Source organism: Heteronotia binoei, chromosome 17, assembly GCF_032191835.1.
Source record: "Heteronotia binoei isolate CCM8104 ecotype False Entrance Well chromosome 17, APGP_CSIRO_Hbin_v1, whole genome shotgun sequence".
Classification (NCBI taxonomy): domain Eukaryota; kingdom Metazoa; phylum Chordata; class Lepidosauria; order Squamata; family Gekkonidae; genus Heteronotia; species Heteronotia binoei.
Genome location: NC_083239.1, coordinates 6,717,085 through 6,739,562, shown reverse-complemented (window position 1 = coordinate 6,739,562; position 22,478 = coordinate 6,717,085). Strand labels below are relative to the sequence as shown.

Genomic DNA, 22,478 nt, shown 5'->3' with positions numbered 1-22,478 from the left:
GAGATTGAGGAAGAATCGCACTGCTACAGGACCAACCCTAAATCAGACTTTTCCCTGCAGCCGCTGTGGCCGGACCTGCCTGTCCCACATTGGTCTTGTCAGCCACCAGCGAGCCTGCAGCAAACGTGGACTATTGCACCCTTCTTAAATCTTCGTTCGCGAAGCCAAGCCGAGAGAGAAAGATGTCCCTAGTTCCATCTGGGATATGCCTAATCCAGACACCTCTTTGCAGCCACCCCCCACCCCGCAAACACTCCCTTCCCTGCCTGCCTGCCCTTTGCAAGCTCTGAGGCTAATTTCTGTCTGAGCAGCAAGGCTCTCGAACTCAACCCTTGTTTTGAACCTTGGCTCATGAATTCAGTGACGATATAGATGGGCTCTTCTGACACCACAGCATAGAGTTGCACCAGCTTGTCATGCCTCAGACGCTTCATGATCTGGGCCTCTTCCAGGAAGGCTTCTGGAGACATGGTCCCTGGTTTCAGGGTCTTCACTGCCACTTTGGTGGTTCCATTCCACGTGCCTGAGCAAGCAAAAGGGTGTCAGGGCCACAGAGGCAGAGAAAGGACCTCCCTGCCCACCTCCACCCAAAACCCAAGTGGAAATGGAGATGGATGAGGAAAGGCCATGACCGAATCAAAATGGTGCCCACTACAATATGAATGGTGAGAAAATGTGTTACAATGAGATAAAGCTTCCAGAATAAGGAACCTAAGAATGAAGGGTCAGTCCTCCCCATCCTTCAAGTTGAAGAGAATAGTTTCCCCATGCCTCTACTACCATCCCTTCTTAGTAAGAAAACCAGAGGTGCCCCACTGGATCATTCAAGTGGTCTCTCTAGGTCAGTATCCTGTCTCAAACAGCAGCCAATCAGTTGACCTGGAGAGCCAACAAACAGGGCCCAGAGGCCAAGACTTCCCCCGGCTTGACTCTTAACATCGGTGTTTTGACTGCTTTGCTTAGGACTAGTAGCAATTGAGGGATCATTTCCTCCATAAATCTGTCTAATCTCTAGGCAGATCTCTTTAAATTGGGATATAAGCACTCTCCCTCCTTTCTCTGAGACCTGCTTGAGTTTTGCCCCTTTTGTAAAGTGCTAGAACAGTGCTGTGAAGTAACTACACCCACCTCTACTGTCCCTTGAACAGATACTTGATTTGCAAGGAATCCATAAGTAAAACTTTGCAAGGACTTGGAGCTACTAAACAGGAATACAAGGTGCCAACTTGTTTTCTCTTCTGGTTGAGATGGACATCATCAGGGCTTTCTCAGTGGTAGCACCTTGATTGCAGAACTCCCACCCAACAGCCATGTGCCCAAAAGCAAGTCTGCTGAATTTTTAATGCCAGATAGTAAACTGGATTGCAAAAATTAAACCTATGTTTTTCTCCCTGTATGCGCATGTCTGGATCTGCATACTTAGTGTCATGGGTGCTGGGGACCCTGCAGAGGAAGACGAGTCTGCCGAGGAAACTGTACCCCTGCCACCTGCACCAGTACCCCTGCCTCTTGCTGAAGAAGATCCCAGCCCCCCTGCCTCGCCCTCTCGGGTGGCTCGTGTGCGTGACCGCCTCCGTCAGGACCTCAGGGATCGGAGGAGGGCGGCACGCTCACAAGCAAGACGCTCCCTGAGTCCTGAGTTTTGAGAGGATTCTGGCCCTCCTAAGAGCAAGGATGCTTGAGTTGTAACAGGATCCTGGCTGCCTCCCAGAGCCAGCAATTAGCCCAAATGGGCAACAGCCAGCAGAGGGCTATATAGCTGTGGGCTTTGGGAGGAGGCTTTGTGGAAGCAACTAGTCATCTCCCTGACGTTCTAGCATCCACTCCGGCTTGACTTTGGTTCCTGACTCCCTGACTTTGGCTTTTGACTTCTGGACTCCCTGACCTTGGCTTCTGGACCTCGGACCTGCGATACTTGCACAGCGATTTGGATTTGGCACCTTGGACACTCCTGCTTGCTGGCTACAGACCTCGGACTGCCTCTGGACTTTGCCTGACCCGGCCCCAGCCGTGACACTTAGGGGTTTTTGTTTCAAGCATCTGACAAAGTTTCTGCTACAGGGAATTCTGTTAAGTTTGCTTTTATCGTTTTTACATTTTTATAGCAATCTTATCTCAAGGCTCTGAGTAAAGTTTTGATTTTATTTATGTCGTTGACTGGTTTTTCAGGATGATACGACCTACCAATTGTTAAGAAAAGGGGCTATTGTTCAGCTTCTTTTGGGCGCGCCGCTGCTACAGTGTTGATGTCTTCATGTTTTAGATATTTATGGTTGTCATTTTATGAACACTGTATTGTTGCTGTGGGACTATTGCTGGGTACCTTGGGAATCATCAGCTCGAGAGTGGGGCCTTTACGTGCATTTCAGAAAAAGAAAATAAAAACATAGCTGGGGATCAAGCTTCTGTTAAAGGGACCGGCTTAGAAGCGGGCAACCCTACAACACAGTTGAACATGGGAGATCCATAGCTATGAGAGGGCTTTCACTCGACAACACCCCCTCCTCAATTTGTCCAGCCCAGCCAGAAAATTGATTGTACCATGTCTGCTCTGGTGAGAGACAGAGGGAAAAAACCCTTTGGTAGGTAAAAGCTGTTTTCATTTCCCTGCTAGCTGTCAGCTTCTAGCTGGAGGTGTGAATTGTCCGGCCAGGGGGATCGCTAGCATTTCTAAAGTGTTGTTGGGCTGAAAGGAACGGACTAGCTTTAGGTGTGAACTGATCGTTTTATTGACTCTGATCAGGGAGGTCGTTAGCATTTCTAAAGGGTGAGGCTATGCTACAAGACAAAACCTTCTTTTAAAAAATATATATGAAGGTGACAGTTTTAAACAACCCAAGCCTCCAAAGTACTCAACAAATAAACTTAATATAAAGTTTCCTATAAATGTTTGTCTGTGAGTCCTGACCTGGCAAAGACACACAGTCAAAACAAAACAAGCACAGCTTCTCCATTCCTTTGAGCAGCCCAATCCGCTTAGCAGGTTTCCTTGGAAATAAGCTCTAACTGCCCCCTGCCTGCCCTCTCAAGAAAAGAATCCTGGCTTCAACGCTGACGCACGGGCTTGCTAGGATGGTCCTGACAGGTTGCAAGGGGGATATTGCAAAAATGAAACCTCATGCAATCCCTCTTTGGGGAGGATCAGGGGAGAGACTGTCCTCCACTGCGAGGAGCTGTAGGCATGCTAGGGGACGACACTCAGCTAGAGAAGGAGGCCTGCAGCCCTTGAAGAGGAGGGAGTGCGATGGCTTAAAGGCAAGCCAAAGCTGACAGAGACCTTTACCTGTCATTACTTCAGAAAGGTACTTACAAAGAGAAGGGACTGTGAACTGTATCGCTGCAGACAACAGGACATCTGTTATCTGTGTGCTATATGCAGCCTTGCTGTCACTACATAGTTTTCTACCTATGCGATACCACTTTTTCTGCACCATGTGTGCATTCGGAATCATGTTTAACATTCTATGCTTGCTTCAGATTTATTTTATCCTGGTCCCAGCCCAGTGTTTATTAGATGTCTCATCCTACTGATGAAATCGACTCGCCCTGTTTAATCCGCCTCGACTCCCAGAGAAAAAGGTGGACATAGTAAAATAAATAAATGAAATTTGGATGCCAGTGGCAGTCCCGTGTGAAAAAAAATTCCGATTGGGCCACATGAGGAGGGAAGGGTGAGCCGTTCTATACCCATGTAGTTTTGCAAAGCAAAGCCACCAACCTTCTCATGAAATTAAACCAAGGGTATCCATCTTTTTCTCTCCTTTAAAAGTGCTATAACAGCACAAACAGCACATTTTGCAAAATGATGCAGGAGTGGAAGGGTTAAACCTCCCCTATCCTCTCTACCAAGTGCCAATTCAAATCAAGGCCCCAAGCAGCTGTAATTCAGCTTTGAAAGACATGGGGAGGAAGCCCCTTGTCTCCTTCAGATTTATTTTATCCCGGTCCCAGCCCAGCGTTTATTAGATGTCTCATCCTACTGATGAAATCGACTCGCCCTGTTTAATCCGCCTCGACTCCCAGAGAAAAAGGTGGACATAGTAAAATAAATAAATGAAATTTGGATGCCAGTGGCAGTCCCGTGTGAAAAAAAATTCCGATTGGGCCACATGAGGAGGGAAGGGTGAGCCGTTCTATACCCATGTAGTTTTGCAAAGCAAAGCCACCAACCTTCTCATGAAATTAAACCAAGGGTATCCATCTTTTTCTCTCCTTTAAAAGTGCTATAACAGCACAAACAGCACATTTTGCAAAATGATGCAGGAGTGGAAGGGTTAAACCTCCCCTATCCTCCCTACCAAGTGCCAATTCAAATCAAGGCCCCAAACAGCTGTAATTCAGCTTTGAAAGACATGGGGAGGAAGCCCCTTGTCTCCTTCAGCCCTCCTTTTGCACCATTTCTGTTGCTCCTGCCAGTCTTACTAAGGGTTCTAGAAGCTACACAGCATGCCGAAGGCCCATTTTTTTCACCGTCAGAAATCCATTTTAATTGCAACCCCTTCATTGAGTGCTTTATCCTAACTCTTCCAATGCTAACTGGACTTCCAAAAGGACTAGAAACATGCTTTTATTTAAAAAAAAAATCCTCAAGACATCACCTGAGAAATGTACCACCACATTTTATTTTGCAAAGTGAGATTGTGAATGCATGGAATGCACAAACACACAGAATCCTCCTAAGAGCTGCAGGGAATTAATCCGAGACCAATTTCTCACTAGGCTTGTTCTGGTCTCAGAGCCCTTTCCCCCCTGGCGCTTCTGTCCGATTTCACACAAGCGGCCGCGGGGCTCTGACTTGCCCCACCTCTTTCTCACGGCAAGCAAGATCCTCTGAAAACTGGTTTCTGCTTGCCACAAGAAAGGCAGGGCATGTTGCAGCCCCAGGCAGCTTCTGTGAAATCAGACAGAAGTGCCAGGGGGGAAAGGGCTCTAAGACCGGAACAAGCCTAGTGAGAAATCGATCTGAGAGAAGCTTTTGCTTCACCTTGGCCAGCCCTATCTAAGAAAGCCATAGAGAAACTGCCTAAGGATTCAAGCAGAAGTCTTTCCTGGCCTTTCCATTCAAACTCCTTTCAGCTAGATAATGCAAAGGATGTTTGCCAGCTCTGTTAATACACAGCGGTCATCAGGTCTCCAGCAGGTCTAGCCACCAGCCTCCCTACGGAAGCAGACGGATACTAAAACATAACTCTCCACCACGAGGTGAACCCCGTAACATTCCCTGCTGTGTGCAGGCTGACAGCCCAATATATACCCCACCTTACCCATCCACACATCTCCGAAACATCCCATGCCAAGCTTCTTTTCCAAGTATATGGACTCGCGCACGATTTCCCATGCATCTTTGGCCAGTCCCATAGTCTGGGGTTTCATACTGGGGCAGACCTTGCTTAGAAGGTGGCAGAGACCATCATTGAACTCTGTAAAGGGTGGGATGGGTGTGGGTTGAATGAGGGAGAGAGAGTGAGGTGGAAAATGGAATGAATTATGAGTTTCGCATGCACCTGTGCAATGGCTGGAGCCCATGAGGAGAAAGAGGAGGAGAACACGGGCACAAATGTTGCCCGGCTGCAATATCTGCTTTGACCGCCGGATGGAGCCCTCGGCTTATATTTAGCACAGTGGAAAACTTTTAATAGTTCTGGATCCACCTTACCTTCCCCTCTGCAAAAAGAATATATATACAGAGAACTGTATTGTTTGCATGTGTTTCAGGGCACAGCTGCTTTATAGTCTTCTGGGGTAGACATTCCAATTTTGGGATATTTTCCAAGATGGCAGATACGGTTATTGCAATATTTAAAATCCATGTAGGATGGTCATCGATGTCAAAATACATGTTTTTTGAGTCAATAAAGCCAAATACGTAGGGTTGCCAAGTCCAATTCAAGAAATATCTGGGGACTTTGGGGGTGGAGCCAGGAGACTTTGGGGGTGGAGCCAGGATCAAGGCTGTGACGAGCATCATTGAACTCCAAAGGGAGTTCTGGCCATCCCATTTAAAGGGACAGCACATCTTTTCAGTGCCTTCCTTCCATCGGAAATAATGAAGGATAGGGGCGCCTTCTTTTGAGGCTCATAGAACTGGACCCCCTGGTCCAATCTTTTTGAAACTTGGGGGGTATTTTGGGGAGAGGCACTGAAAATTTGGTGACTCTACCCCCAAAAAACAGCCCCCCAGAGCCCCAGATACCCACAGATCAATTCTCCATGATTTTCTATGGGAATAAATCTCCATAGGGAATAATAGAGTTCCCAGCAGACATTTCCCTTCCCTCCCCCCGCTTTCTGACGACCCTGAAGCGGGGGGAGGGCCTCCAAACCGGGGGATCCCCTGCCCCCACCTGGGGATTGGCAACCCTACAAATACGCTACTTTATTAGTAGCAGAGACAGCCATTTTCGCAGTAGCTGCCATTTTGCAAGACGGCAGATCTTTTTCACATTCTTGTAGGATGCTCGTGTTGGTGTCAAACCATATGTTTGTGGGCTCAATAAGGCTGCTGTATTCAGTGTTCTTTAAGGTTTATCATATTTGGGGGAAGGATCTATCCAGAGAAGTTGTCATTGTTTAATGCTTGTAATATTAGGACAAAATGTAGCAGGAGAACTGCTAGGGTGACAACTCATAAAAGCACAGAAAATACTCGTTTGCCAGTCTGGCTGCATACCCACATCCCAACAGGTGTTGGGTATAGCATGTAGTTGTGTCCTAATTAGCCATGAGGAGAGGAGCAAAATGAAACTGGGGAGTGAGTCTCAGCCCCAGAAGAGCAAATGTTACAAAAGCTAACTGATCTCCATAGATGGGGCAGCTTCTTGGTGTGGCTCATCCCCCCCCCCGCCACCCTCCAGTGGCCAGTCAGAGTCCTGGTGCCTCTTCGTCTCCTCTTCCTTCTCCTCCCACTCAGCCTCTCAGCCTCTTGAGGTCAGCCCTACCCATCCACACTTCCCCGAACTGCCCGTTGCCCAGTTTCTTGATGAGCTGCAGCGAATCACGCGGGATTTCCCAAACATCTTTGGTTTTGACGGAAAGGTCTGCTAGCTTGGGCATCCCCTTGTGGCAGGGCACAGCCAGGCGGCAGCAGAGCCCCGCAGCTCTCTCTTGCCAAAGGAAGGAGAGAGAGAGAGATCAAAAGAAACAGAGAAAATGATGAGAGAGCAGACACAAATACTTCACAAAAGTTGCTTTCGCAGGACTCTTAAAATCTCCTAAAACCATCAATATACCCTGTTGAGAAAAGAGTACTGGATGCCTTCACAAAATGGCTTGCATGGGAGGTGGGGAAGTTATTCACAAAATGGCTGCCATGGAAGGTGGGGAAGTTATTCACAAAATGGCTGCCATGGGAGGTGGGGAAGTTATTCACAAAGTGGCTGCCATGGGAGGTGGGGAAGTTATTCACAAAATGGCTGCCATGGGAGGTGGGGAAGTTATTCACAAAATGGCTGCCATGGGAGGTGGGGAAGTTATTCACAAAATGGCTGCCATGGGAGGTGGGGAAGTTATTCACAAAATGGCTGCTATGGGAGGTGGGGAAATTATTCACAAAATGGCTGCCATGGGAGGTGGGGGAGGTATTCACAAAATGGCTGCCATGGGAGGTGGGGAAGTTATTCACAAAATGGCTGCCATCTGTACGGGTGTTACAATGGGAGGTTCCAAGCCAAGCATCATCCTACAAGTGAGGCAGAGGAAAGCCAGGATTGGCTCTCTGCTTTAGGGAAGAAACCAGCAAATTGGTAGGTACCATGGTGGGAATCACTGCATTATAGCAATTGCTCACTTAGTGGACCTTGGCTAGCCCATCCGAGATACTCCAATGTCAAATGACCATGATAGTGCAGCCGAAGAGCAATAGCCAAGGATTTAAGCCAAAGAGTAAGTGATGAGCTCCTGGTGTGTAAATACCAGCCCAGCATTTCTTTGATCCAGCGAACACCGTTCACCCTCCCCCAAGAGGGTTTCCTGGAACTCAGACTGCCCCCCTGCCTTACCGACGTAATGCTGGACCAGTTGCTGCACAGTCTCAAACTGAGCCCGTGTGGTGATGTAATAGCCTCCGTTGTCCAGCTTCCGGATCTTATAGTGCTTGACATGGTCACCTTTCACCTCGTCCCAATCGCGGATAGACAGAGAATAGGCACCTGCCAGAAGCGGAAGCAGAGGGAAGGTTACGCTCAGAGGATTTCCAAAAAGACAGAACCAACGTCTCTTAGGGAGTATCTCATTGAAAGCGCTTTTGTCTGCATCAGTTTATTGGGGGTGGGGGTGGGAACCAAGGCAACCATCTACTCATGCAGCTGAATGAGTTGGTTGAAATGGGAGGTGCAAGCAGAAAAAACTCCAGTGTTCATCCTCCCTGCTGATGCAAAATTAGTTCAGCAAGAAGAGACGCTCTATAGCTTTTTTTTGCATGTCCTGCTTTTGGGTTTATTCAACCACATCACATATTTAACGGCCCAGTTATGGATGACATGCCATTTAGTCTGAAGGGATTGAGTTTAATTTCCTCCCTTGATGACCACTTTCCTCCTCCTTCTTCTCCTCTTCTGCAGAGCCCTCTGGGTTAGGTTAGGCTGAGAGAGAGTGACTGGCCCGAGGTCACCCAGCAAGCTTCCACGGCAGAGTGGGGACTCGATCCAGGGACTTTCAAATCCTAGTTCAGTTATTCTCAATGAGAAGGAGGATGGTTGCTCAAGTCCCAGTTTTAAGGCTCTTAGCGTATCAGGCTCAGAGTGGTTCACTGTGACTGGCAAGCCAGAGCTCAGAGTGGTCAGAGTGGTACACTGTGACTTTCGCATCACCTCATGCCTGATTGTTTTAACTGGAGATACCGGGGACTGTGCCGGGGACCTTTTGCAAGCAAAGCAGAATCTCTGCCACTCAGGCCATTTGAATGATGCCTCCTGATTTAAATCCCATCGTCCAGGTGGAAACATTATTGAGATGTAGTGACCCAAGACACCAGCAGATGGTGTAATAACACAGGAGTCAAAAGTTTTAAAGGGGCTCTTTCTCTTCTTTCTCCTAGGTATATCCAAGCGGGCAGCCGTGTTGGTCTGAAGTAGTTGAACAAAGCAGCAGTCAAGTTTCACCTTTAAGACCAACCAAGTTTTATTTAGAACGTAAGCTTTCACGTGCCCTCTAAGCACATCCCCTCATCTGATGAAGTGAAGAAGAAGATGATGATGATATTGGATTTATATCCCGCCCTCCACTCCGAAGAGTCTCAGAGTGGCTCACAATCTCCTTTCCCTTCCCGCCCCCCACAACAGACACCCTGTGAGGTAGATGAAGATATTGGATTTATATCCCGCCCTCCACTCCGAAGAGTCTCAGAGTGGCTCACAATCTCCTTTCCCTTCCTCCCCCACAACAGACACCCTGTGAGGTAGATGAAGATATTGGATTTATATCCCGCCCTCCACTCCGAAGAGCCTCAGAGCGGCTCACAATCTCCTTTCCCTTCCCGCCCCCCACAACAGACACCCTGTGAGGTAGATGAAGATATTGGATTTATATCCCACCCTCCACTCCAAAGAGTCTCAGAGCGGCTCACAATCTCCTTTACCTTCCTCCCCCACAACAGACACCCTGTGAGGTAGATGAAGATATTGGATTTATATCCCGCCCTCCACTCCGAAGAGTCTCAGAGCGGCTCACAATCTCCTTTACCTTCCTCCCCCACAACAGTCACCCTGTGAGGTAGATGAAGATATTGGATTTATATCCCACCCTCCGCTCCGAAGAGTCTCAGAGCGGCTCACAATCTCCTTTACCTTCCTCCCCCACAACAGACACCCTGTGAGGTGGGTGGGGCTGGAGAGGGCTCTCACAGCAGCTGCCCTTTCAAGGACAACTCTTGTGAGAGCTATGGCTGACACAAGGCCATTCCAGCAGGTGCAAGTGGAGGAGTGGGGAATCAAACCTGGTTCTCCCAGATACGAGTCCGCACACTTAACCACTACACCAAACTGGCTCTCCGTGTGCTTAGAGAGCACACGAAAGCTTACATTCTAAATAAAGGTTGGTCTCAAAGGTGCGACTTGACTCCAGCTTTGTTCTCCTAGGTATGGCAGTGACGTCCTCGCAATCTGTGACCGATTTCGCACTAGGCTTGTTCTGGGTGGAGAGCCCTTTTGCTTCCGGCATTTCTCTCCGTTTCTGCACAAGCTGCTCCGGAGTTGCAAGTTGGCATGACACTTTTCCGCAGAAAGCGAGATCCTCTTACAAGCAGTTTCTGCTTGCTGCGGAAAAGCCACGTGCCAATTCGCAGCTCCGGGGCAGCTTGTGCGGAAACCAAGAGAAACACCGGGGGCAAAAGGGATCTTCACTCAGGACAAGCCCTAGTGCAAAATCGGTATGAGTGTATTGCCTTCTCTGGTTTTGCAGCTTCATTCGTTCTCACACCCACTGTACTCAAAAAGTGTGACTTTTGCTATATTACACTTCTACTAGCCTAACACAAGCACAAAGTTAAATTCTGAGGTCCAAACTGCACGATGCATTCAGACGTCACATGAGTGGTTTGTATATTTACTGCAACTGCACCCCCCCCCCCAAGTGGGGAAAACAGTGCTCCTCTGCAGCTGTTTTCTGGCTATGTAGAATATGAAAAAGTACTCAAATGTATTGTGTAGTTTGAACCTGATAACCTGGCCACAACTAACAGTTTCCCTTATTTATATAATTTGATTTGTAACCAGCTCTCCCTGAAAGCAGCTCCAGGTGATCATTAGGCATTCTGGACCCCAGGATTGGCCAGTGCCCTCTGAATTCCACACTGGTATCAAATGAATGTGGGAGGTCCTCACTAGACATATAGACACACATCCACACACACAAAGGGCGGGGCGGGGGTAGGTTGTAAACTGCCTCATCCAAATGCTGTGAAACACAGGAAGCAGAGAAGTAGCTACAAAACATCCCAATATAATCAAGAAAAGTGCTCCCGGCAGCAGTGAACTGGGGATAAAGCAAGCTCCCTGGTTTCGCTAAGCTGGAAAACTGGCCAAGGGATCACATAAGCGACTGTCAGAAAAGCAATGGGTGGTGGAATCAAAGAAAAGCCACAAAAGGTGTAGGGCTGGGGGTAGGAGGATGACACTCAAACCCCAGAGACTGAAGGCCTGTGCTGTCGGCAGGCAAGGGAAGGAGAGGAAAGCGATCCCTTGAGAGCTTCTCTACCTATCCTCTTTTTATCTTTCCCCTCCTCCAAGGAATTCAGGGTAGCAGTGGAAGTTCTCTCTTCCTGTGCTTAATCTACTTGTGAAGAAAAATAAGGATAAAGGGAGTGACTGATCCACAGTTATCCCACTGGGATTCCTGGCTGAATGGAAAGCTGAATGTGGGTCTCTCCAGCTCTCTAACCATTAGCCTTGCATTTCCTCCCCTCCAGGCAGTTGGCTGTCTTAATTTCCACATACTGATTCAAATTAATCAGTTCTCGAACTGGAAGGGTTTTAGAGGCCATCTAATTTAACTCTCTGGCCATTGCAGGAAATCTAAAACTAGAGAATCCCTTGAGAGACAGACGTCCGCTCTCTTCTGGAAGATCTCCAGCAAGGGGAAGCCAAGCCACCCCTTAGGTAACTGCCTCCACTGATGATCTTCTAGCCCAAGTCTTCCCCACCCCCCCTTACTGTTTAATCTTCTCTGGATTGCAAATGAACATTCAGTTCTGCCTGAATTTTGGTTTTTTTTGCTTGCTATATGGATGTGTGAAAATTAAAAAGTGTGAAAAAAATTTAAAAGCCAAGATGATATGCAAAACCAAAAAAAAAAGATTTTTTTTTTTGTTAAAAAAGCTCACTTTTTACAGCTGGTTTCACAGATCTGCTTGTGTTATGTATCCATATTGTATAGACTTTTATGAATAAACTGGGAAGAAGGCCCGTTGTGGTGACAAATACAATGGGCTCTAGAAGCAGGCTCTGGGTGAGTGCCCCCCCCCCACAAGACTTGGTGTCTTCTCAACCACCCAAGCGAAGGCATTCTCTCCTTGCCCTCCACACACACATACCTCAAGGGGAACTGATCTCTGCCATCTGGAGAGCAGTTGTAATTCTGAGCGATCTCCATCCCTCACCTAGAGATTGGCAACAGTGGTTCCCAGGAGGAAATGGCATTGTACATGCCTGAGATCCCAGCCTCCCTCAAATCCCACCCTTTCCAGGCACCACCCCTTAAATCCCTAGAAAATTTCCTAACCTGAAGTTGGCAACCCTATCTCCTTCCCTTTAACTGCCCCTCTGACTTCAGCTTTCCATTGCCTTCCCCCTCCCTGCAGCCTCTATGTAGGAAAAGGACTGTCTTTCTCCACAGACCAAAGCAGCTCATATCATTCTCCTCTCCCCCCTTTGACCTGAACAACAACCCTGTGATGTAGGTTAGGGTGGAAGTCTGTGACTGGTCTGAAATCACCCAGTCGGCTTCCACAGCAAGAAATTGTGTCTGGCAGGAATTTCCCACCAACCTGGAACCGGCAGCCATAGTCAGGACTGGCCCCAGTGAGTTCTGCCTCAGAGGCCTTTAGTGATACCTTTCAGACCAACACTCTCTCTATGATAACGTTGCTCAGCTTAAGAGGATCCCTGCCACTAGGCAATCTAGATGTTTCCATAGGGTGCCAGCCTCCAGGGGGCACCAAACTGGGTGCCCCCCATGTGATTCGGTGAGGCAGCTGCCCAGTGGCTGCCTCTCTGAGTTCCCCCCATGCCTCTCAGGGGTCTCCTGAGAGGCGCCAGTGGCCGGGGCTGTCTCCCTGCTTTTTCACCCCTGGGGTGCAAACTCAGGGAAAGGATCTCTCTCCCCCCCACACTCCATCCTATCCTATTAGCCCATAGGATAGAATGGAGGGATTGGGCCGCCTCTGCAACGTGACCCCAGAAAAGGGGTTTAAAAATGTACATGTATTCACTGTAACAAGCGAACAGCACTTCTGAATTCTAACATAAGAACATAAGAGAAGCCATGTTGGATCAGGTCAATGGCCCATCCAGTCCAACACTCTGCCACACAGTGGCAAACAATTTTATATATACACACACACTGTGGCTAATAGCCACTGATGGACCTCTGCGCCATATTTTTATCTAAACCCCTCTTGAAGGTGGCGATGCTTGTGGCTGCCACCACCTCCTGTGGCAGTGAATTCCACATGTTAATCACCCTTTGGGTGAAGAAGTACTTCCTTTTATCCGTTTTAACCTGGCTGCTCAGCTTTCTAATTCTATCCTATAGGCCACACTGCCATCTGAATGGTCACACAAAGACTTTCCTCAGCAGATTCTATGGAACAGAAGTGCTGTTCACTTGTTACTTGTGAATATATGTAAACTTTGAATGTATGTATGTATTGTAAGAAACAGCCAACGTGCATTCACCTCGCAACTGAAACTGGGGGCCAGCAACTGGAAAAACCATGATCTAGATAGCCCGGGCTAGCCCAAAGTTGTCAGATATAGAAAGCTGAGCGGGTCGACCCTGGCTAGTATTTGGATGGGAGACCTCCAAGGAATACCAGAGTTGTGATGTGGAAGCAGACTTAATAAGTATGCCATCTCTGAGCATCTCTTGCCTTGAAAACCACACGAGGTTGCCTTAAGTCAGCTGTGACTCCACAGCGCTTAGCACCACCACCTAGAAAAATGTTTGGCTTCAGTCACACGTTCAGCTATACATGCGTTACTCAAAACGTATACAAAGAAAAAGCAAGTGTACATTGTACATTGATTGTACATGCTTTTACTTTCACCTGCAAACAGGGCTGCTGTATTCTTAAGAGAGTTACATCCTTCTAAACCCATTGACTGCAGTGGACTTAGCGGAGCGTAACTCTGCCTAGGACTGAACTGTTAGGCTTGTAAACCCACCCAGATCAAGATGCGTATCATGACATATTGCAAACACATCCAATAGACAATACTGAAAGAAAAACTCTAAATCTTAACGTGCTTAATCAGTCATACCATACCAAACCTTTAATGGCATAATAGATTCAGATAAAAATACACAGAATATTAAAATTTAAACATTGGCGATAAAATCAAGATAAAACCGAGCGTACAGATGCATTCAAACATGGTCAGAATTAAATTTAAGGATGTCAGCCAGAAATTTTGCCACAGCCTCACTAACCACCCCCTCAGTATCACTCAATAAATAATAACAGGGTGGCAGAATAGACAAATCTGGAGAAAAAGAAAGCTTGCCAAATAAATCTTTACGGAGGTTATGGTATAAAGAACAATCAAGCAATATATGCTGGATTGAGTCAGGGGTATTCGCTCCACAGGAGCAAAGTCTGTCGGCTAAAGGGACTCGCTGATATCTCCCTTGTAAAACTTTGGAGGGAAACGCGTTTAGTCTAGCCAACATAAATGCCCTGCGATGACTTGGAGTGGTTAGGTCTGATAGATAATTGGGCATTTTGCCACAAAAAGCATAAAGACCTAAGGAAGCTGGAGAGCAAATATAAGGGTCAGTTGGCCGTAATTTTGTATCCTCCGATTCCCATAGTCTCAGTTTAATACATCTGAAGATATATGACTCATCAGCGGTAGAAAAATCATCTACCTCTAACCCCAATTGATTGAGTTTAGACAGAAGCACTGCTGTCCAGGATGAAATATATGGGTCTCTTTTCATACAATCAAGAAGGCTGTTGGGATCTGTTCTAAAATGAATTTTGAGCCAGAATTTAAACACTGCAATCCAGGCTTTTGTCTCCACCAAAGACTGACCCACTTCAGAGCAGACAGCAAAGTAGGACACACATTTTGGCAAACCAAGAATTTGTCTAAAGAATGAGGCTTGAATGCCCTCCACTTTCCTGGTAAAAGCTGAGATCCAAATAGGGATACCATAGAGGATTTGGGCAAGCGTTTTGGCTTTGAACACTTTAATAGCTGCTTAATCAGTCACAGCCTCTCTAAATGACATATTTCTTGGAGCTCCTTCAAAGCTCCATAAAAGAATGGCACATTCCTCTCATACGTACATAAGAGCTGTCAATTTGCAGCTGACTCACGGCTTCCATGGGGATGGGACGGTGGCTCAGTGGTAGAGCATCTGCTTGGGAAGCAGAAGGTCCCAGGTTCAATCCCCGGCATCTCCAACTAAAAGGGTCCAGGCAAATAGGTGTGAAAAACCTCAGCTTGAGACCCTGGAGAGCCGCTGCCAGTCTGAGAAGACAAGACTGACTTTGATGGACCGAGGGTCTGATTCAGTATAAGGCAGCTTCATATGTTCATATGTTCCAAGGCAAATGAGAAGTAGAGGTGGGTTGCTGTTATCTTCTTCTGCAGAGTCTTCCTTGGTGGTCTCTCTTCCAAATAGCAGCCCATTGTAGCTCCCAAGATCAGATGAGGTTTGGCTGTATCTTGCTGCCTTCCCTCCCACAATCCTCTCATGAGGAACTGATAATCTCAATGGAGCACTTGTGGGATCACTTGTTTGAGGGTAAACTCTAAGGTCTCAGATCATGCTTTCTTTTTTTTTTTGCTTCCTCCCCCCCACAGGTAAGAAGATTTTGACAGGTAATTCACACATGTACATTCTGAAGGGACAAAGTCATAAGAACATAAGAGAAGCTACGTTGGATCATGCCAACGGCCCATCCAGTCCAACACTCTCCCACACAGTGGCCAAAACAAGCAGGTATCATCAGGAGGTCCACTAATGGGGACACTAGAAGCTGCCAAAGCACCAAGTCTTGTGAAAGGACTATACTAGTGGCACGTTTTGGCAATTTTAGACTCTGAACTTAATTGTCTTGGGGGAATGGCAATGGGGGGAGACTAACCCCCCCCTCCAAATCCACAGCCTTGTTCCACATCTGGCTTCCCTTCTGCAGCTACGGGGGGGGGGGGGAGAGCCAAACCCATCAGGAAGATTGGTGGAAACCATTATTAAAGAGAGAATTAATAGGCACATTCAACAAAAATTATTGAGGAAGACTCAGCATGGGTTCTGTAAGGGAAGATCTTGTCTCACTAACCTGTTAGAGAACTTTGAGGGGGTGGACAAACGTGGACAAAGGGGACCCAATAGATGTTGTTTACCTTGACTTCCAGAAAGCTTTTGATAAATTTCCTCATCAAAGACTCCTAAGTAAGCTCAAGAGTTGTGGGGTAAAGGGACAAGTCCTCTTGTGGATCAAAAATTGTCTAATAGGAAACAGAGAGTGAGTATAAATGGGCAATTTTCTCAGTGGAAGGTGGTAAGCAGTGGGGTACCGCAGGGCTTAGTATTGGGTCCAATGCTTTTTAACTTGTTCATTAATGATTTGGAGCTGGGAGTAAGCAGTGAAGTGGTTAAGCTTGTGGATGATACTAAATTGTTCAGGTTGGTGATAACCAGGGAGGATTGTGAGGCACGCCAAAGGAATCTGCTGAGGCTGGGTGAGTGGGCATCAACATGACAAATGAAGTTCAACATGGCCAAGTGCAAAGTAATGCACACTGGGGCCGAAAATCCTAACTATAAATCAAGTAGATGGGGTGTGAACTGGTGGAGACTCACTAAGAGAGAGATCTTGGGGTCGTAGTAGATAACTCACTGAAAACGTTGAGACAGTGTGCAACTGCAATAAAAAAGGCCAACGTTATGCTGGGAATTATGAAGACGGGAATTGAAAACAAACCAGCCGGTATCATAATGCCCCTGTATAAATCAATGGTGCAGCCTCATTTAGAGTACTGATCCAACAGGGCTTCTCTTATGTTCTTACAAGTTCCAGTTCAAAAACTCTAGCACCTTTCCTCCTTGTCCATCATGTCAATGCAAGACAGGCCCCTAAAACTGTGTTGTCAACACAGTAGAACCCAGAAGCTTGTCCCGGAGGTTAGAAAGAAAGGAGCGTAAGTACCTTTGGTGGTCTCACTCTCGCGGATGAGGAAGGTTCCCCGAGGACTGCCATGGCACAAGAGCTGCCTCTCTGCATCTTTACGGCCAATTTTCCCAAAGTACCACCTGGGGAAGAAGACATGCGTGTGAATCCATGAAGCTGCTTTACATGGACTGATGGTCCCTCAGTCTCTGAATCAGGAGGGCCCCAGCAATAGAGAATTAAGCCTGCTCTGATCGGCATGATATCATCCTAGGCTCCATGTCCAGCATTTGATGGAAAGCTAGGAATTAGATTACTAAAATTCGTGCCAAGCTATTCGGCCTAGAAGTTAGTCTGAAGAAGACAGAAGTTCTCCACCAGCCTGCACCCCAGGAAGATTATCACCCTCCCTGCATCACTGTGGGTGAATCAGTTCTGAAGACAGTCCAGCAGTTCAGCTACCTGGGGTGCATCATCTCCTCAGATGCCAAGATCGACAAGGAGATTGACAACAGGCTGGCAAAGGCAAACCGTGCCTTTGGCCGACTGCACAAAAGAGTGTGGAGCAACAAGCATCTGAAAAAAGGCACAAAGATCAATGTTTACAAAGCGGTTGTGATGACAACCCTCATCTACGGCTCCGAATCGTGGGTTTTATACCGTCATCACCTGCGACTCCTTGAGCGCTTTCATCAGCGCTGCCTTCGCACCATCCTCAACATCCACTGGAGTGACTTTGTGACCAACACTGAAGTCCTCAAGAGGGCGGAGGTTACCAGCATCGAGGCACTGCTGTTGAAGACGCAGCTGCGCTGGGCAGGGCATATTTCTAGGATGGAAAACCACCGCCTTCCCAAGATTGCCCTGTATGGCGAACTCTCCACCGGCCATCGAAATAGAGGGGCACCAAAGAAGAGGTACAAGGACTCCTTGAAGAAATCCCTTAGCACCTGTCACATCAACCATCACCAGTGGTCTGACCTAGCCTCAGATCGCAAAGCATGGAGGCACACCATCCACCAGGCTGTCTCTTCCTTTGAGAACACACGCATAGCTGGTCTTGAGGACAAAAGGAGATTGAGGAAGAATCGCACTGCTACAGGACCAACCCTAAATCAGACTTTTCCCTGCAGCCGCTGTGGCCGGACCTGCCTGTCCCACATTGGTCTTGTCAGCCACCAGCGAGCCTGCAGCAAACGTGGACTATTGCACCCTTCTTAAATCTTCGTTCGCGAAGCCAAGCCGAGAGAGAGATACCGAGCTAGGTCATTTGTCCACCTGGTTTGGTACTAACTTCTCTGACTGGCAGCAATTCTCCAATGTTTTTCCCGCATCATCTTCTACTTGACCCTTTTAGCTGGAAATGTAATGTAAAATTTTATTTATATCCCGCCCTCCCCCGCCGAAGCAGGCTCAGGGCGGCTAACAGCACTTCAAGTAAACAATACAATAATAAAACATTAAATTCACATTAAAATTCACATTAAAACAATCCATGATTAAAACATTCCTAAATCAACACTGGCGGTAAACATTATTAATCTAACGGTAAACACTAATTCAGTTATTGGTAAACGCCTGTTTGAAGAGGACGGTCTTGCAGGCCCTGCGGAACTGATCTAAGTTCCGCGGGGCCCGCACCTCCTCTGGGAGCTGGTTCCAGAATTGTGGGGCCGCAGCGGAAAAGGCCCGAGTGCGGGTGCTTTGAAGTTTGACTTCTTTTGACCCAGGGATATTCAGTCTGCTTTTTCCCACTGACCTCAGTGCTCTCTGGGGCTCATATGGGGAGAGACGGTCCCTCAGGTCGGTCGGTCCTTGGCCATATAGGGTTTTAAAGGTTATGACCAGCACTTTGTACTGGATCCGGTATACAATCGGCAGCCAGTGCAGTCCGCGCAGCCCCGGCCGTATATGCTCCCATCTTGGGAGACCAAGTAACAGCCTGGCCGCCGCATTCTGCACCAGCTGCAGCTCCCGGGTCTGGTACAGAGGCAGCCCCATGTAGAGAGCGTTACAGTAGTCCAGTCTTGAGGTGACCGTCGCGTGCCTCCTGGGGTTCAAACCTGGCTCCGCCAGTAAGCCACAGTCCCCACCCCACAATGTAAAATACTGAACAAATGAAATTGCCTTCTATTGAGTCGGACAATTGATCTATCAAGGCTCCTCTGACTGGTAAATGCTCTGTAATGTCTCAAGAGGACCAGCCCCATAGCCAGAAAACGTGGCTTTGAGGAGCTGTGGAATTTTTTTTGGGGGGGGGGGAGCTTGTGGGCCCCCTCAACATGGTGACATCAAAAGTGACATCACCATGAGTGACCCTCAGAGTGTGAGTCGGCTCTCCGAGAGGTCTTGGAGAACCAACTCACTGGCAGCCAGCGAGTCGATTCTCTGAGAGCTCTCAGAGACCTGTCAGAGAATCAAAGAGGAGGCACAGTGAGTTGTTGGGACAAGCCGTTCTTCAAGGGTCTGCCCCGGTGCCCCATTGCATCTGTGTCAGCCAGCCAGCCAGCTCTCCAAGAGCTCTCCGGGAAGTCTCAGAGAGCTCTTAGAGAGCCAACTTGCTGGCTGGTGCAGACGCAATGAGGTGAGGTGTGCCTGGAAAATCAGGGTGCTCCACCATGACTGCAGAGGACTCTCGTGTAATCTACTAAATGACCCCTTTAAATGCATATTCCATGGATTGAACTTGGAGCCTTCTGCAAGCAAAGCAGATGCCCTGCCACTGAGCCACAGCCCCATCTCACATATATGCGGTGCATCCCACCATGAGATTCTAAAGGCAGAAGGCAGCAAGGGTAGAGCCCGTGTCATGGGTGCTGGGGGCCCTGCAGAAGAAGCCGAGCCTGCAGAAGAAACTGTGCCCCTGCCACCTGCACCAGTGCCCCTGCCTCCTGCTGGAGAAGATCCAAGCCCCCCTGCCTCGCCCTCTCGGGTGGCTCGTGTGCGTGACCGCCTTCGTCAGGACCTCAGGGATCGGAGGAGGGCAGCACGCTCACGAGCAAGACGCTCCCTGAGCCCTGAGTTTTGAAAGGATTCTGGCCCTTCTAGGAGTGAGGATGCTTGAGTCTCAGCAGGATCCTGGCTGCCCTCTGAGTCAGCAATTAGCCCAAATGGGCAACAGACAGCAGAGGGCTATATAGCTGTGGGCTTTGAGAGAAGGCTTTGTGGAAGCAACTAGTCATCTCCCTGACGTCCTAGCATCCACTTCGGCTTTTGACTTTAGACCTCCTGACCTTGGCTTGACTTCTGGACCCCCTGACTACGGCTTCTGAACCTCTGACCTACGATACCTGGACGACGATTTGGCTTTGGCACCTTGGACACTCTTGCTCACCGGTTACAGACCTTGGACTGCCCCTGGACTTCGCCTGGCCTGGCCCCTGCTCGTGATAGCCCGCCTCAAGAGGAGCCTTACAGGTTTTCCTGGATGAGGCATACGCCTTGGACCCATTCCAGTCCGGCTTTCGCCCGGGCCGTGGGACGGAGACTGTCCTAGTCGCTCTCACAGATGACCTAAAACGGCATCTGGATCAAGGCGGATCAGCACTGCTGATACTTCTCGATCTGTCAGCAACATTTGACACGGTCGATTACGACCTTATGACCCGCCGCCTCGCCATCTCCGGAGTTCGGGGGGTGGCCTTCCAATGGTTTTCCTCCTTTCTCCGGGGACGGGGACAAAAGGTGGTGCTTGGCGAGCAGACTTCCTTGTGGCATCCTCTTGTATGTGGAGTGCTGAAGGGAGCCATTCTCTCGCCAATATTATTTAACATCTACATGAGCCCCCTTGCCCAGATTGCCCGAAGTTTGGGGCTGGGTTGTCACCAGTATGCTGATGACACCCAGCTCTATCTGTTGATGGGTGGCCGGCCAGTCGCAGCCCCGACCAGTTGTTCGAGGCAATGGGAGCCATGGCTGGATGGTTACAACAGAGCCGGCTGAAGCTGAATCCAGCTAAGATGGAGGTCCTGTACCTGAGTTGGGGTGGGATGGGTATGGGCATTGAGCTCCCAGCTTTGGACAGTGCCACATTGGTGCCAGCCCAAAAGGTGAGGAGCTTGGGAGTGACCTTGGATGCCTCCCTTTCCATGGAGGCCCAGACCACGACGGTTGCCAGGTCTGCCTTTTGTTATCTTTGGCGAATCAGGCAGCTAGCACCATATCTATCCCCCCCAGGACCTGGCTACAGTGATCCATGCAATGGTCACTTCCAGACTAGACTACTGGAACTCGCTCTACGCTGGCTTACCCTTGAGACTGATCCGGAAACTGCAGCGGGTGCAGAATGCGGCGGCTCGCCTGCTGACAGCACCACCTTTACGGGTGGGCATTCAGCCGGCGCTCCGCAGTCTGCACTGGCTGCCCATCGAGTACCGGATCTACTTCAAGGTTCTAGTGCTAACATTTAAAGCCTTACCCAGCCTGGGACCAACATACCTGTGGGACCTTCTCTTTCCATATATGCCCAGGAGGTCGTTACGTTCGCCCTCTCAACATCTGTTGGCCGTCCCCGGCCCAAGAGACGCCCGTCTCATCTCAACTGGGGCCAGGGATTTTTCAGTCCTGGCCCCAACCTGGTGGAATCAGCTCCCTATTGAGATCCGGGCCCTGTCTGGCTTATTAGCCTTCCGTAGGGCCTGTAAAACGGAGCTGTTCCGCCAGGCTTTTAGCGGAGGCTGCGGGCGTCTATTCTAGATCTGGTTGGCCCCCCCGGCCAGCACTGTCATCTATGCTAGGAACTGGAATAAAAACTGCCATCCCTATGAGACATCATGATGTGAGATGGCTAGGCTGGGCAATAGGTGATGTCACGGTAATCGGAGTGCTGTGTCACGGGCTGGGGCAAAGTCCAGGGGCAGTCCAAGGTCTGTAGCCAGTGAGCAAAGAGGGCCCAAGGCGCCAAAACCGAATCGCAGTCCAGGTATCGCAGGTCAGAGGTTCAGAAGCCGAAGTCAGGGGGTCCAGGAGTCAAAGCCAAAGTCAGGGGGTCCAGAAGCCAAAGTCAAAAGCCGAAGTGGATGCTAGAACGTCAGGTAAGTGACTAGTTGCTTCCACAAAGCCTCCTCCCAAAGCCCACAGCTATATAGCCCTCTGCTGTCTGTTGCCCATTTGGGCTAATTGCTGGCTCAGAGAGGCAGCCAGGATCCTGCTGAGACTCAAGCATCCTCACTCTTAAAAGGGCCAGAATCCTTTCAAAACTCAGGGCTCAGGGAGCGTCTGGCTCGTGAGCGTGCCGCCCTCCTCCAATCCCTGAGGTCCTGACGAAGGCGGTCACGCACACGAGCCACCCGAGAGGGCGAGGCAGGGGGGCTTGGATCTTCTCCAGCAGGAGGCAGGGGCACTGGTGCAGGTGGCAGGGGCACAGTTTCTTCTGCAGGCTCAGCTTCTTCTGCAGGGTCCCCAGTACCCATGACATGCTGTTGAGTTGTCTGTTTTAAAATGTCTTTATTGTATTTTATTGTTTTATTATATGTTGTACTCCGCCCTGAGCCCTACGGGGAATGGGCAGAATAGAAATTTACTAAAATAAATAAAAACAAATAAAATAAATAAATAGCGACGTAAGCGGCAGATTGACAATGCAATCCTCTGCAAAGTTATTCCAGCCTAAGCGCATTGAAATCAAGGGGCTTAAACTGGAGTA

General features: G+C 48.7%; 1 protein-coding gene across 3 annotated transcripts in view; it reads right to left on the bottom strand.

The window, feature by feature from the left end:
- Positions 1 to 22,478, bottom strand: part of LOC132585651 (proto-oncogene tyrosine-protein kinase Yrk) — a 50,673-nt gene that overhangs the window by 11,206 nt on the left and 16,989 nt on the right. The window contains exons 5-8 of one of the 3 annotated variants that reach the window (XM_060257506.1): positions 16,874 to 16,977; positions 7,998 to 8,147; positions 6,939 to 7,103; positions 344 to 523 (exon numbers count right to left, since the gene is read on the bottom strand). In XM_060257506.1, the coding sequence (XP_060113489.1) occupies positions 344 to 523; positions 6,939 to 7,103; positions 7,998 to 8,147; positions 16,874 to 16,977 (599 nt within the window). Of the gene's footprint in view, positions 1 to 343; positions 524 to 5,264; positions 5,421 to 6,938; positions 7,104 to 7,997; positions 8,148 to 16,873; positions 16,978 to 22,478 lie in introns of all 3 variants that reach the window. The other 2 variants (XM_060257507.1, XM_060257508.1) reach the window with 2 other exon arrangements.